Source organism: Gymnoscopelus microlampas, assembly GCF_963454915.1.
Source record: "Gymnoscopelus microlampas genome assembly, chromosome: 10".
Lineage (NCBI taxonomy): Eukaryota > Metazoa > Chordata > Actinopteri > Myctophiformes > Myctophidae > Gymnoscopelus > Gymnoscopelus microlampas.
The window spans coordinates 36,691,555-36,707,271 of NC_139947.1; the positions used below are offsets into that span (position 1 = coordinate 36,691,555).

The 15,717-nt window shown below is 40.4% G+C and overlaps 2 protein-coding genes across 2 annotated transcripts in view; both read right to left on the reverse strand.

Moving 5' to 3' along the window:
- Positions 1 to 896: 896 nt before the first annotated feature.
- On the reverse strand, positions 897 to 9,597 carry LOC311053079 (protein lifeguard 2-like). Its single transcript, XM_084068470.1, has 12 exons — positions 8,874 to 9,597; positions 7,728 to 7,821; positions 6,514 to 6,602; positions 5,877 to 5,941; positions 5,667 to 5,720; positions 5,201 to 5,251; positions 4,988 to 5,027; positions 4,360 to 4,397; positions 4,170 to 4,257; positions 3,595 to 3,690; positions 2,599 to 2,652; positions 897 to 2,499 (listed from the first exon to the last, which is right to left on the reverse strand). The coding sequence occupies exons 1-12, from the start codon at positions 8,886 to 8,888 to the stop codon at positions 2,350 to 2,352; spliced, it is 834 nt and encodes a 277-aa protein (XP_083924596.1). The 5' UTR covers positions 8,889 to 9,597; the 3' UTR covers positions 897 to 2,349.
- Positions 9,598 to 9,737: 140 nt separating this feature from the next.
- Positions 9,738 to 15,717, reverse strand: part of mfsd5 (major facilitator superfamily domain containing 5) — a 173,382-nt gene continuing 167,402 nt past the window's right edge. The window contains exons 2-3 of the mRNA XM_084068463.1: positions 13,266 to 13,306; positions 9,738 to 12,600 (exon numbers count right to left, since the gene is read on the reverse strand). Of these exons, the coding sequence (XP_083924589.1) occupies positions 11,042 to 12,499 (1,458 nt within the window). The 5' untranslated portion in view covers positions 12,500 to 12,600; positions 13,266 to 13,306 and the 3' untranslated portion in view covers positions 9,738 to 11,041. The remainder of the gene's footprint in view (positions 12,601 to 13,265; positions 13,307 to 15,717) is intronic.

Here is a 15,717-nt window from a genome sequence, read left to right on the forward strand (position 1 = left end):
CCAATTGGATTATCAAACCAATATTAGATTAAACTATGTTTAAGTACTAAACTTAACTTTGAGACAGTTTCCCACTGTACCCCAAGCCATTTGTCTCACTTTACCCCACAGCCACATTTTGGTGAAAAGGACCACTTTTAGCAATTCTGGCTAATCTTCAATTAGCATTAATCACATGGATGTATAGGTTTGTAGTTCATCAACATGCATGACATACGTTTTTCTACCTGAATCAATTTTCTTTGACACAACAGCTGATTATGTTGACAGCCCAAAAAATTACTTTTACATGCAAAAAACATATTTTAGTGAAAAAAACATGCTTACTACAGCACAATGAGGTCCTCTCCTCCATGGTAAGTGGGAAATGGGAGGGGCTTCAAAATCTAATGGTCATATGACCACACAGGTGTTGTGGTCAGGTGATAAGGGGGGTGTCTCACTTTACCCTGTGTCTCACATTACCTCACTCTCCCCCTAATAGGATAATTTCGTTATTTTGTCTACCAATGACTTACTATATTCATTTGAAAGTGTCATACGTTTTTTTATATTGGCTGCTATTTCAATTGCCATATTTTTTAAATATGGCATTTTCTATATTATTTTAAACTATTGAGAAATGGTCGAGGTTTTTGTAAATTATGTGACCAATGTTGACCATGGCAAGTGACCTGGTGGTCTTTAAACAATTAATCCAGTCTATGAAATAGGTTAGTAAAGGTAACGCATGAGTATTCCATTAAAAATACATATTCAGTAGAGGCAGACCGCTGGGCTTTCATTCACATTCACCCTTTAATAAATAAATTCAGCACAAAGACTACAATGTAATGTTGGCTACATCTACCACAATGCAATTTGAAGCATCCACATCATATATTGCACTCCAAGGCCACATCAGAGGGTACAAATTCATGTCAAGTTCCCAACTGTAATAATAATACTTCTGTAATAAATAAACATCTTGCTGAAATTTCACATTCAGGGGCTTTCATAGAAAAATAAAGTTTAATTTTCATGAAATATATCCTTCCAGTCACTTTTCAAATGTAGGCTTGTATGACAGCCTAAAAAATATAATTAGTCGACACCTGCATGGCACTGCCAGTAGACTATCATGTTGTTTCACTAAAGCCTATTTAATCATATCATGAGTTACACAAACAACCAATAAACCAGCCCAATTTTCATTCAAACGTTTCAATATCAATAGCAAATACTGAACAAGTGATATTAGCAGATACTGTATAATGCAAATTCTGTGACTTTCAAAGTTAAAATGTACACAAAAGAAACAGCACACACATCACACAGAATTGTGTGTACAAGTTACAAATCAAAGGAAGGCATGGATGATCCTTAGAATACCTCTTATGACATACAGCATTTTTTTAACCACAACATAACATGAGGTTATCTCGCCAATCTTCATCTACTTCATTTGTTTAAAACAGCCAAGGAGGTTCCTTGTAATGTGCAGTATTGTGACAACATCAGTACAGAATGGAATTAAGCACCTAAGTGATTTCTGCATACCTTTTAAGTTCATGGTTCCTAGAGCGGCATTTGTGTTGCCATTCACTTTATAATCAAAATCACCATCCCACCGGCACTGTAGGACGAATGTACATTGGCATAGTTGAGAGACAGTCATGCATTATATATTGCAGATCAGGGATAAGTACCTCTTAAATTGACATCTGTTAGACGATCTATGACACCGAGCTAGTCACAGATACAGCATAAATGCATCCAGGTTTAGATGGAAAAGTCACCACCATGTGTTATATCTATTCTTAGTTATCCTACACCGTATGGGAGCACAGCAATGTATGTTTCTAGTTGATGACGCTAGATAGACAGGCTGATCACACAATAAGGGTTGGTTCCATGTCATGCTGGAGAAGGGTGATAAGTTGTGTACAGCTTCGGGGTAGGTAGGTGATGAGTATGTGCACGTTTCGTTTTTCTAGGGATACACAATACATACAGTACATGACCATCTCACTGGTTTTACTGGGCACAAAACTGTTATGTCATTTGAGTAGATGATTTCTGACATCTTTTTTTAAGTAATTAAACTCATTTGAAAAATAAAAAAGTTCAATATATATTTTTTTTCAATCAAGATAGTTGAACAAATCATAAAGTTAGAAAATAATGCATTTATTTTTGTGCCTATTTTGTATTTGCTGTTTTGCTCATCGTAAACACAAAATTAGAGTGAGAGAATGATTCTGTAACACAGGGCTGGGCAGGCTTGACATTTGAAATTATATCGTGTTGGTCAGATATTCATATATGTGCATCCCTAGTCTATACAATTAAGAAGGGAAGTGGAAGGGATCAGTCTCTTTTTGTTCCAAAGATTTGGAGAAAGAAGGAGAAGATGTAGATGATATCTAGGTAGATATTGAGAGTGGCAAAGATATACTCTTCTGGACTCATGGCGTAGCGCTTGTTCCCCATCAGGAGCTGTGTGTCAAATGCCAAGAACTGAAACAGAAAATTGAACACAAATTAAAACATCTCTCTGTAGTTTCTGATTGCCTACACTATGCAACATAGCTCTATGACATGTACACTGTCACTTACCATGGTGAACAGTATGGCCCCCAAGGCAGCATAGACAGCATCCAACCAAGGTACCTGATGCACAGCAAAGTACTTGATTAGAATAGATTGTCATTTTATTATCCTATTCTTTTTACTTCGTATTTGTATTTTTTAATTATTCAAATGTCATTTTATGATGTGTTTCTTTTGCACTTTTGCTTTTGCTCTGTCATAATACAGCACTTGAAGGGACATGAAACACAAGGCTGATTTTGACGTTTATTTTCCTCATCAGGTTAAAAACTATACCAGATTAAAATCATTGGCAGGCTAGGCTAGTAAGCGTCACAGCTGCAGCTAATACAACTATTAATGGGTGTGTTAGATTTAGGGCCATGAGTGTGCCTGTGTTCAAGCATAGACAGTAGTCAACAGACAACAGTATAGAGGGTATGCGTGTGACATCATCATCAAACCCGGAAGTTATGCAGGAATGCCTACTGAGTGTCAAAAAAATACTTTCTGGCCTTGACAGCCCATGCATCCAAACAGAAAAGTCATATCTGATTGCATTAAACAACATTAAACAATGTTAAACTCACTTTGCATGTTGCTTTGCCACTCGATGTGCCATTCACTTTAAGCATGCGAATACCCTCTATTGTCAATGTACATTGTGTAAATCTAACACAATCATTATTAATTTGATTAGCAATTTGTATTTGCCGCAGCTGCGTTGCTTACATCAGGGTGTACTATAAGGTACTATAAGTATAAGATCAGCCTTATGCAGTCTGCCATGGCTTTTACCCTTCTGTAGTTTTAATTTGAACCAGACAAACAAACAAAATCAGCCTAGGGTGTTCGGTTCATCCCCCTTAACGTTTTATTCATTTGCCTTGTTGTTGAAATATGCTTTAATAAACTTGCCTTGCCTTGCACTGCCTGCAGCCTATCTATAGATACTATGATTCCACTAGTTTGAAACGTCACATTATGATACTTGGTATGTTTAAATGGAAACCTCTTGCTTACATATTGAAAGGGAAGGACAAAGGCCAGCACCAGTCCAGAGATGAACATCACCATGGAGAAGACGAAGAGCACACCGTGGCATGATGTCACATCAATCTGGTTAGGACACAAAGCATGTGTCAATTAAAGGAACCCATCACTGAAGTAATTACATCACAGAAAAAAAACTAATAGTACCAAAGAGAATAATAGTCATAATTAATTAGCTAAATTGATTGAATAATTACTAAAGTAATTTGGCAAAGAGAGGAAAAAAGTAGACTATATGAATAATAAGAAAACAACATTTGTAAAACAAAAAGACAATTAGAACAAATTATTCATTAGGGTCCACATAAACATATTTTTCAAAATCTTTTCAAAACCATTAAAAATCCTATTTCAATTCTATATTTTTTTCCTTATAAACCATTTAAACCCTATTTTATATTTTGTAATACGATGTCGCACACTAAATATTAGCATATCTACAAGCTTGCCGTGTTGTGAGCTTGTAGAGGGTACAACTAATACATTCTAAGATATAGAAAACGTATAGATACATTTTATAGCATAACATCATTTTTAATTCACACCTTGGTTTGGAAACTGAAGATGGTGACACTCAAACAGACCAATGCTGTGATGCCCAGGCACATCACCACTGACTTGGTGTCATAGAAGCTGTTTACAAAGACAATTCAGGTCAGTTTTAGATGTTCTGGCCTCCTGGCAGGGATAACAATAGCCATAAACATAAGAGAGTGAGCAGACCCACACGTTTACCTGGACAACATTCCTGTCATGTAGGACAGGGACAGGGTCTGCAACAGGAGAGAACCAGATGAAAATGCAGGTAACTCACTTATATCAATTCTCAATCCTCTTTACAATTAGAAATAAGGCCTTTAGCAGACACTCTTATCTAGAGAGACTTAGTTACAAGTGCGAAATCAGAGTCAGAAAAGTTAGCATGCATGAGCCCTAGTCGACAACAGGAGGAAAACTTGAGAGAATATCCTTTTCCATTAGGCCACTTTAAACTTGACGTTTAACCATTGAACCCCAGCATCCCTATTCTGGGGGGAACATTCGCCCCAAAAATAGCCGATCTTGTAGATGGGCTATTTCTGGAGAAGAGATTTGGTGTAGATCGAAAAAGAACGCACAGCGTGCAGTGCAAGTATAGAGTGTCTAAGTGGTTACACTGAAGTGATATTGATGAATTCCAAAGTATTCTGTGGCACTCCTGGACTTGCGTCACGGCACCCACTTTCAGAAACCCATGGCGTAGGGGCTACTATACTATACTATAGACCCCTTAACTACTGTATACAGTTATATACAAACAAATAGTAATTTTTCTTTATTGATGCAAAGGTTTATTTATGGGGGAAATATATGTGGCACTTACAAAAATGGCAAGCAGAATCAGATTCCATGGAAACACTCTCCTGTGGGAATTAAGAAAGATGAGTCAATGAGAATGATGAGACATTGAGTTTGTCATATCTTAAGTGACCATGGTCTGAAGATGTTACCTGTTTTTTTTTTTTTTTTTATTAATAATTTTCGACTATACTGACATGCCAAAAATGAGGCCACCAGGGTTAACCTTACAACTTACCTAGGAGCGGAGCAGCAAGAGATGGTCAGGTATGTGACAAAGAACACAGCACTGTGTTAAATGAAAAATAAACATTAGATATTACACCAACCAACACTGTATAGATACATTTTCTGAATGATGGATAATCTATACATGAATGTGTCACACAAGAAATTAACTGATCCTCTGTCAAAAACATCACAAACGTCACAACATATATACATATAATATTGTATACATATTCAAACAATACATAACAATTTGATCCATTTCTTATTTAGATATTTTGACACAAATTCTGACATGTGTGTGCATGCGTGCGTGCGTGCGTGTGTGTGTGTGTGTGTGTGTGTGTGTGTGTGTGTGTGTGTGTGTGTGTGTGTGTGTGTGTGTGTGTGTGTGTGTGTGTGTGTGTGTGTGTGTGTGTGTGTGTGTGTGTGTGTGTGTGTGTGTGTGTGTGTGTGTGTGTGTGTGTGTGTCTTACTATGAAGCCCAATACCACCCAGGATTGGCCTGAATGTAGTCCTTGACAGGCTCACTAAAAACAACAGAGGCAGGTATAAATGCACAACCCAGGGGTGTTTGTTATATCAAAATATTTCCTTAGGTAAAATATTGATAGACCTGAGGAAAAATTTAAAAATGAGATGATGGAATATTATTATTAAAACATGCAACATCTTACAACACTCACCAAAATGTGAAGAGAGCCACAATAGCAAAAGTGACCAAAAGCTGGATCATCAAAATGGCATACACCTAGAGGAAGACAACTAACCATGAAAAAAAGGGCTGTACACACAGTTTGGCATGGAGCTGAATTCAGTTCCTCAATTGACCATATTCACACCGCAGCCATTTTGCTCTCATGTCATCTTCAAGGGTGGAGTATGATGTAAGAGAGTTTCCATGGAAAATAGAACGTGGACTGCTATTATATTATACTATAGTCTGTGTCTCTCCTCTCTCTTTCTCTCTTCCCCCCCAACACAGTCATGGCAGATGGCCGCCCAGTGCCCACCCTACAGTCTGGTTCTGCCTGAGGTTTCTTCCCATTAAAAGGGAGTTTTTCCTTGCCACTCTTGTAAAAGAAATACTTGCTTAGGGCGGGGGAACATTGTCTGGCCTCTGCTCTAAAGTGTCCAGAGACAACTTGTTGTGATTCCGCACTATAATAAAACGTAATTGAATATAATGTGAGAGCAAAATGGCCAGCGTGTGTGAATAGTCAATGAATGTTCATTGACAATATAAAGTCTGACAGAGACAGAGGTGTTATTATTTCCATGCTGAAGCCTGAAATGCTTAATTTACAAACAGTGATGTGTTACCTTGCGGATGAAGATCCTCCTGATGTTTGTGTCGTCCCAGTTGTACTCAGTGAGCATCTCAGCATCACTGTAGCAGGGACTGCTGCTGCCTATGGAGAGAATTAACAGTATTCTAAACAATACTTCATATAGTGTACTTTTTTGAGGTTTTACTTTACGATGTTTACCTTAGCCAACATGTACTATAAATGACATGACATCAGGCCTGGGATTTCATTATTTTAGGGGCAAGGCCACTTGGCCTTAGCCTGGTAAACCATCCCCCTTCCGGAAATCTCATTTGCATTTGATTACTCCTAATACAAATGAGATTTCCGGAGGGGGGGGGGGGGGGGGGGGTTACCGGGCTAACTTGGCCTTTGCTGTTGTCCCTTTTTTGAGAACACAAAGGCCAGATGCCAGGGCAGGAAGGCCACCAAATAAAACAAGATTTTAGTCCATTGAAATAATTGAATTTAAGGGTTAAGGATGACTTCAAATTGAATATGTAGACTATCTGCAGTGAAATAAATAAATGATGGTATTTACAATCTGAACCATGCTCAGCCCTGCACCAATGACCTAAGAATTCAGAATCTCAACAAAAGACACTGGTGTCTACATGACAAGAAAGAGACACTGGTGTCTACATGACAAGAAAGAGACACTGGTGTCTACATAATGACAAGAAAGAGACACTGGTGTCTACATAATGACAAGAAAGAGACACTGGTGTCTACATAATGACAAGAAAGAGACACTGGTGTCTACATAATGACAAGAAAGAGACACTGGTGTCTACATGACAAGAAAGAGACACTGGTGTCTACACATTGACAAGAAAGAGACACTGGTGTCTACATAATGACACGAAAGAGACACTGGTGTCTACACATTGACAAGAAAGAGACACTGGTGTCTACATAATGACACGAAAGAGACACTGGTGTCTACATATTGACAAGAAAGAGACACTGGTGTCTACATATTGACAAGAAAGAGACAGAGGTACAGTGGTACAGTCAGCTGGGGCATTAAGGCCACTGTGGCCTCGGGGCATGCCATTTATTTGAGGGGCACAAGGCCAAACTGAGGGGCAACGACGGCCATGGCTCTCGTTGCCTCCATGAAATTCCTGCCCTGCATGACATGCATTAAGGCTTTCAGAGTAAGTTTAGTGTTTTGAGATACTGTAATAACATCATGATATAATGCACAATAAGGTATATGCATACCAGCAATGGCTTCCTCATAGGTGGGAGGAGCAGGGGCCCCAGTAGCAGCGGCCTCACCTGAGGAGCCATCTGTGGACTTGTTGGCAAGAGAAAGCTGATGACAAGAAAACATTTAGATATATTCAATTCATTTAGTCTGTAAACAGCATTTATATTTCTAGTGATAGTCAATCAAAGAGGAGATAGCCTTAATCTGACTCAATTTACATACCAGCATATATCATCATTGATATTTTGATATCCATGAATATTTATACATGTAATATTTTAAAAGTACCATTCAGACTTTTAAATAACCTAGTCACTCAACCTTAGAGGAAGGAAAGGAATATGCCTAAAATAGATAATGACATAACATGTGCAGATGTTTGGTAACAGAATGTTGATAGAGATTAAGTGTGACGTCACATGAGATTAGCTCAAATGAAGCAGCGAAGCTGGCCCATGCAGCTGCTTGAAGACAAAATATAGGGACATTTTTCATAATATGAGCTTGGCCTTGGCTTATGAAATAACTGTTCCCAATAACTCCTTGGATTGTACCAGATGAAGGGAAAGAATTTGGTTGTCATGGTGATAGAACATGGCGAAAACAGTCACTGTGACGCATTTCGGTCATATATGAAATCCAGTAAAACTGGATTGAAACGGGAAAACAAAACAAAAATCTAACATCACAAAGGCTTATCAAAACCTAGAAAGACATCACATCCTCATAAACAAAATAATGCTATTAATAAATTGGATACATAGCAATACACTATATATAATAGCTATTTAATATTAGTCTGGAATCTAAGGCCGCAGATACTTCATCTGCAAAACATTTTATTTTAATATACAGTACTGTACCATAAGAATGTCAGAACAGATTGTCATTTGTCCTCAAGATATGGTGACAAAAGCATTTGTCACTAAATCTAGAGGCATTCACAACTTAAAAGCCATTGCATCGCCACAAAGTGTCCCAGTGGCAGGATGGATGGATGGAGCATAAAATACACATATCCAATGGTTATATTACATAACATTCTGGCCCAGATGCAATGCAACTATTACAGTCCTGTACTGTAAGTATTTAGAATTGTAAAAGCTGTAAAAGGACAGATGGGTTGAAGATGAGTTATGATTGAAACAAGTCCCTACCTTGCCCTGCGTCATGATGATGTCTGTCTGATTTCTGCAGACGACTGATGTGTTTGTACGACAAACAGAATCAAGGTCCCAGTGTCTTGCTGCCTCGATCTGTACTTCAGTTCCTGAGGTCTAATAAAACAGTTGAGAAGAGACTAGAAATGACGATGGTCCTTTCACGGCTCAGATTAAACTCCCTCTGATCAGACAGTGGCGTAATCCAACAGCAACGCAGTTCTGACTCCAGCACATACCCCTCCCTCACCCATGGAGCAATATTCTAGCAGCATCCAGGTGAAGCTGCGACACAGAGGGCTGTACCACTCCGTCTGGAAAAAAAGGGGAGGACAGTTGCTGGCAATGTGCCGTACATTGCAATATAAAAATGGGTCCGGAAAAGACAAGAAAAAATCTGAAAATTATTCGCAGCAAACATTAGAGGGTATTGTGGGGGCTAAAATGCTGAAGAATTATTTCTACATTTGCAAACAGACATCAGTGTTATAATTATTATACAACTAATTAAAATCACATATATTAGAAATGTTTTAAAACACGTAATTACACATGCATACCAAACAGAACATTAGTTTCTAGAATGGGACAAAGCTGTGACTTAAGTTATTGATCAAGATTTTGTTTAGAATATGAATTGCTATGCATGCACAGCTTCTTCAAGTGCATAAAATAAAAGATGTGCTCGTGGGATGTTAATTCTCTTGCTCATTTGCTCATCGTGAATAAAATCCTGTCAACCATTTCATTTGGCCAGTGATTCAGATTCGGCACAAAACAATGTTATGATTGAACACCTTGTATTATCCCCAAAACACTTGTAGTTTTTATGTTAAATATATCAATACAAAAATAAGGATACAAATTAGATATTTATTTATGTGCAATATATTATGTACATTTTAAAAACAAGGACAGTGAATTTATTTTTGAATCAAAATACCTTCCTGTTTTTCCCACATCAGAATATTTTAAATCAAGACATCATAAAATAATTGTCATGAAAGCGTTGATCCATGCTTATTTCCTACCTACCAACAGCAACTTCATCCTATGTCTGTGAATGAATATATTAAAGCAATTAATCTGAAATCAGGTGATATAGGTGTTTATTCTTGATTTGTACTCTTGTCACATGACGGTGCTGCATGCCAAAAATAGCAGATTTCCAGCTCATAATGCGTTGCAGATGCAATGCATTGGAATGTTCTATAGATCTGCTATTTTTGGTACGACTGACTCAGGCATTGCCCATAACATTTCCAGTAATGCACTTCATAGATGTACCAACTTCATTAAAGGACAACTTCACCCATTTTCAACCTATCTTCATATAATTGGTCGTCATCCTTTGCACCTGATCCGGATGCTATCAATGCATTGAATGGGACATTATCACCTTTTATTAGACCATTGAATCGGCGAAGTAGGCGACCTACTTACCTACCCGCGATTTATCAGACCATTCATTGGGTGTTATCAAGACATACTGACCTGCCAACGGAGATGACTTAAATAGTTCAGTTTCGGTTTTGGTTTTGGTTTCGGACCATGACGGAGGCGCGCAGTCTCAGGCGAACTGTGAAGGACCACCGTCCTGAACAGTGCGACTGAGCCTACTCAGCGCCGTTGGAGTTATGTACCGATAGGCACAGAATCGTAAATCTTGTTGTGGGGACTGCTCCGCCTCCAAGTAGGTCAGTAGCTCCTGATTACGCCCAATGAATGGTCTGACAAATCACGGGTAGGTCCGTATATCGCCTACTCGCCCATTTAATGGTCTGATAAAACGTGATAATCTCCCATTCAATGCATTGATAGCATTCGAAGCCGGTCTCCTTTGAGACACAGAGCGAGTTGACAAAAAGACTGAGGACCAATTATATGAAGATTGAAAATGGGTGAAGTCGTCCTTAAACTAGTACTATACAGACAGACAAGAATCATGAGTAACAATTTATTGTAACAAAAGCAATGCACTCCCAAAACAGACCCATTATTCAACAAAGAAATAAATAAAAACTGGAAAGATAACCTAACTTTGGACCACGATTTGTGTTGATTTTGGCTGATGTTAAAACTGGAAGTATTCTTTCAGTTTTCAGTTTTCAATCAGTCGTTTTCAGTCAACGACATTTGTAGTAGTAACTGGACAGCCATCCATGTCACATCTCCCCCTCCCCTTTGGCTCCTTCGAGTCTCAGATCTGTGTCATTCCTGCCCAGGGTGAAGAGACTGACCACAGCCATGAGAGCGGCCAGCATCATTAACGCACAGCCCGCAAACATGTGTCTGGTGCCACTGCCTCCTTCCCCTCCACCCGTCCCCGAAACCTCCCCGTGGAGCGCCAGTAGCCCCAGGCAGGCCAGCAGGTGCAGAGGGACCCGGAACCAGGCCAACACCCTGGCCCGCTTCTCCTCGGGGATCACCCTGCCCTGGAGGAAGTTGACTGCCGGGAAGTAGAGACCACAGGCCAGCTCGAGCAGCAAAAAGGCCAGGAGAGACTCGTGAGGCCTGGGCTGGCCCGGAGCGGTGGAAAACGTCAGCATGAAGAAGGAGAAGAAGGCCATCAGCACAGAGAGGCAGAGCAGGTGTCCGGGCTGCAGACGGTATCGACTGGAAGTGGCCAGACGGTACAGCAAGGAGCCGGCCATGTTGCCGGCCATTAGACAAGAGAACACTATGCCCAGCGGAGGACCGTGGGGATCCAGCACGGGGGTCCACAGGAAGACGAAGATGTAGAGGACGCTTTCGAACAGAGCCTGCACTCCGCACAGGAGCATCACTCTCCTGTCCGACAGCAGGCAGTGCAGTCCCTCTTGACAGCTGCGCCAGAACCTGGCCCGGGCCGACATGCGAGCCAGAGCCGCGTTGGGAGGAGCGCCGCCGAGGAGGAGAGGCGTTTTCTTGTCGCCCTCCGGGTCTCCCTCGGTCTCCTCCCTGCCCCAGTCCGTCAGCACGACCCAGCCGCAGGCCCCCAGGCAGGGCACGGCCAGGAGGAACGGGGCCACCGGGCCGAGGTGGAGCCACTCGGCCAGCATGTTGGCCACCAGCCCCGCCCCCACGGCCAGCCCGTGGTTCCAGGTGGCGGCCTTGGAGAAGGTGCTGGGGATCCACTCCTTTGGGAAGTCGTGGACGTCCACGTGCCGATGCAGGTACCAGGATTCGAACGTGGTGGCGAGCAGCGACGTGGAGAGGCCCCCCAGGACGCGGCCGAGGATCAGCACGAAGTAGTCCCTGGACAGCTTGGTGAGGCAGCAGGCGGAGTAGGACAGGCAGAAGAGCAGGCACGTCTTCCGGCGGCCCAGGGCCTGAGGGAGCCAGCCCGCCACGGGAGCAAACAGCACGCAGGAGGCCAGGCCACACACGTACAAGATGGCTATCTGAGACTCCAGAAAGCTGTAGTGGCGGTACAGCTTGTACAGGTAAGGGCCCTGGAGCCAGTCTGACCACAGGGCCAACAGGTACGCCCGCAGGAACAGAGTCTGGAAGCGGCGGAAGGCCGGGTTGGCTACGGCCGAGCCGGCGGCAGGCTGGGGTGGGCTGAGGCGGCGCGCTGTGATCTCCAGGCCGGCACAAACAGCCAGCAGGAGTATGATGGCAAGATACGCCGTCACCAGCATGATGTCTTACACTCTCAGCCCACTGGTGGTCAAACAACCCGAGGAGGTCCAGCCGTTTCTTCTCTTCCACTATATCTGTGACTTTATATATTCCTCAAAACCTGTAGAGAGACAGAATGGACAATATAATGTCATGTTTGGGTAACAACAGCACAAAAGGTAACCATTTATAATCCCTCCAAAAGGTAGTTGTCATGATCAGAGAGATAAATGCATTTTCCCATAGAAAGGAAGTGTCATTTCACTGCCGCAGTTTTTTGTACATAGTGTTTTGTATTTGTTGATGACATGTATTATTGTTATTTTTATGCTATGTTGATGAATTGAACACATAGGACCACAATGGAAACAAGTCTCCAGGACTTTTTTTGTGTTATCCTTTTAGCCTTGACGTCTGACTGTACCACGTTCTGTTTACATTTTTGACAAATAAAGTATTCAATCAATCAATCAATCAATCAGGTATGATTGGTTAGAAAGGCTTAATTGCTTTAATTGAATTACTAATTTAAAGTGAAAACTCAACAACAACAACAATAATAATAATAATACCTAACATGTGTCTAATATAAGGAGTAGCCTATAACAGAAACAGGCTAGCCGGTTAGCCTGCTTTCCTGCCAAAGTTAATGTGTGTCACACTCACATCACATGCTACTCAAGAGCTAACGTTAGCCCTCGAGTTAAAATCCTAAAGCGACATCTTCATCCTTTTTTGCGTGGTGACACATGACATTATATATATTTAAAAAAGAAAAAATCTTACCATCCCGTTTAATGTTGTCTCCACATGATTAAAACAATGCACTAACAGAATCAGCATCATTCTGGTTGTAGAGACATAACTAGAGCACAGAGCACTTTCAACAACACATCATGCACTTCCGTCAATTGACCCACATTGACCACATGGTGGCGTCGTGGGCCGTTGTTTTGTTTTGCTTTTACAGCAGTCAATGATTTTTAGAAACCATAAAAAAAATATGCCCTGACTGAGCTGCCATATTATCAGTGGTGTAAAGCAGTGGTTCTCAAACTTTTTCATGTCAAGGACCCCCAAATTGACACTTATTAGCCCGCGGACCCCCATTTCAAAAGATATGCCAGGGACCCCCATAAAAGAAGATTTTTTTTACGGCTCTAGCAGTGATTCTCAACCATTTTAATTTCAGCCCCCAGTTTGACATGCATTAGGGCTACAGACCCCCATTTATATTGTAAAATCTATGTCAATTTAACTCTGAGAGTGTACAAATGTACACCATGTGTACACTCTCAGAGTTACAGACCAATAAGGGTCCATTTGGTGCCTAGTCTATCATTTAGCTGGGGACCCCCTAGAACTCCCTCAAGGACCCCTGGGTCCCCCCCTGGGACCCCTCACGTTGTGAGCTTGTAGATCTGCTATTTTCAAATGGTCTCATGCATTTTGAAAACATGAAATGGAAGATTTCTGCATAATGAGTACTTTCACTTTTGGCACTTTAAGTACATTTTGATGCCAATACATTTGTACTTTTACTCAAGTCAATTCTTAATACCAGACTTGAACTTGTAACAGAGTATGTCTGCATTGCAGCATTGATACTTTTACTTAACAAAAGTACTTCTTCCACCACTGCATATTAGCCTGTATGATTTTGCATCTTTAACATAGCCTGTTATGTAGGCATAGCCTACATAACATAAACTGAGTGACTAACAACAAACATATTATCCTTTTCTTTTCTTTTTTTGACAGTGGGATTGCCCCTGTTCTTTTTAAGTTCTCTATATTTAAGATCAACAAATTAGAAATAGAAATTTACCAGGGGAATAGAATATGCTCTATTTAATGTAGGGGAGGATTCTGTCCCAAGGTGCTTGGGCTGCACAGTATGTGGTTTTAGAGAAGTATCACAGGCACACCTTTCCTTCTTCTGTGACCAAGTTCAGTTTCTAGGTAAGTACTCATCTTAGTTTAGGTGCACAAGGGATACATACTGTATATGTATGTATATACCATATAACCATTGGTGGAAAGTAATTCAGTACATGTACTCAAGTTCTGTACTTACTTAATTAATTGTATTGTGAATTTGTACTTCCATTTGTACTTTCATGTACTGTTGTTGTCATGTCTTACTAAATAAAGTACATCAATCAATCAATCAATCAAGTACAGCACTTGGTTACATGTATTTAGTTTCTTAGCACCCCCGTGCTGGAATGGTATTTCCAGTTTTCAATACATTTACTTCTAGACTGTTACATCTAAGAGGCAACTTTTGCACTTTTCCTCCACAACAAGTATTTGAACATTTTAGTTAGCCTATTAGTTACTTTGTAAAACATACATTAACCACTTCAGACCTATACTTTGGCTATTTGAAAATAGCCAATCTACAAGCTCATGCACAGCGCATTGCAATGAGCATGTAGATCTGCTATTTTCAAAGGATTTTTATACATTTGGAAACTTGTGAAATGGGACATTGCGCACAATGAGTACTCTTACTTTTAGTACTTAAGTATATTTTGATGACAATACTTTTGTACTCAAGTACATTTTGAATACTGGTACTTTTACTTGTATGTATTTCTACATTGTGGTATTGCTACTTTTACTTAAGTACAAAATGTGAGTACTTCTTCCACCACTGCATCTAAACATTTTCTTACATTTAGCTAGTTGATGCTCCAGAGCAACTTAAGTGTGCTATGTATGTGTCCTACTCACTGATGTGTTGAGAAACCATTATCTTTTACAGCCTGTTTTAAGCATCAAACCTGAGAGACCTGCTGGTTATGAGATTGTCTTTTAACCCATTAAGACCGGGAACGCATCTGTGTGCCATTTTTAGATTTCTTTGGCTATTATTTATTTTTTAAAGCCAACATTTGTAAAATATTTAGTCCCAGGAACCCCCAGAAGCAAAGATTTGAGTTACAAATGTCTGCAAAAAAAAGGAAAAAAATCAAATATTTGCACAACTTTTCATGATTTTTCAAAAATAGCAGATCTACAAGCTCATAGCGCGGCACTCGGTGCCGCGCTATGAGCTTGTGTATTTGCTATTTTTGAATAGCCCAACGAAATCTAAAAATGACACACAGAAGATGCGATCCCAGTCTTAAAGAGCTAAACAACTAGGCACCCTGCTTCTTTGCTCAATAAAAAAAAAAAATGTACTTGTTGTAACTTTCCTCATGTGGGTCAGTGCACAGTTGGCCCCATT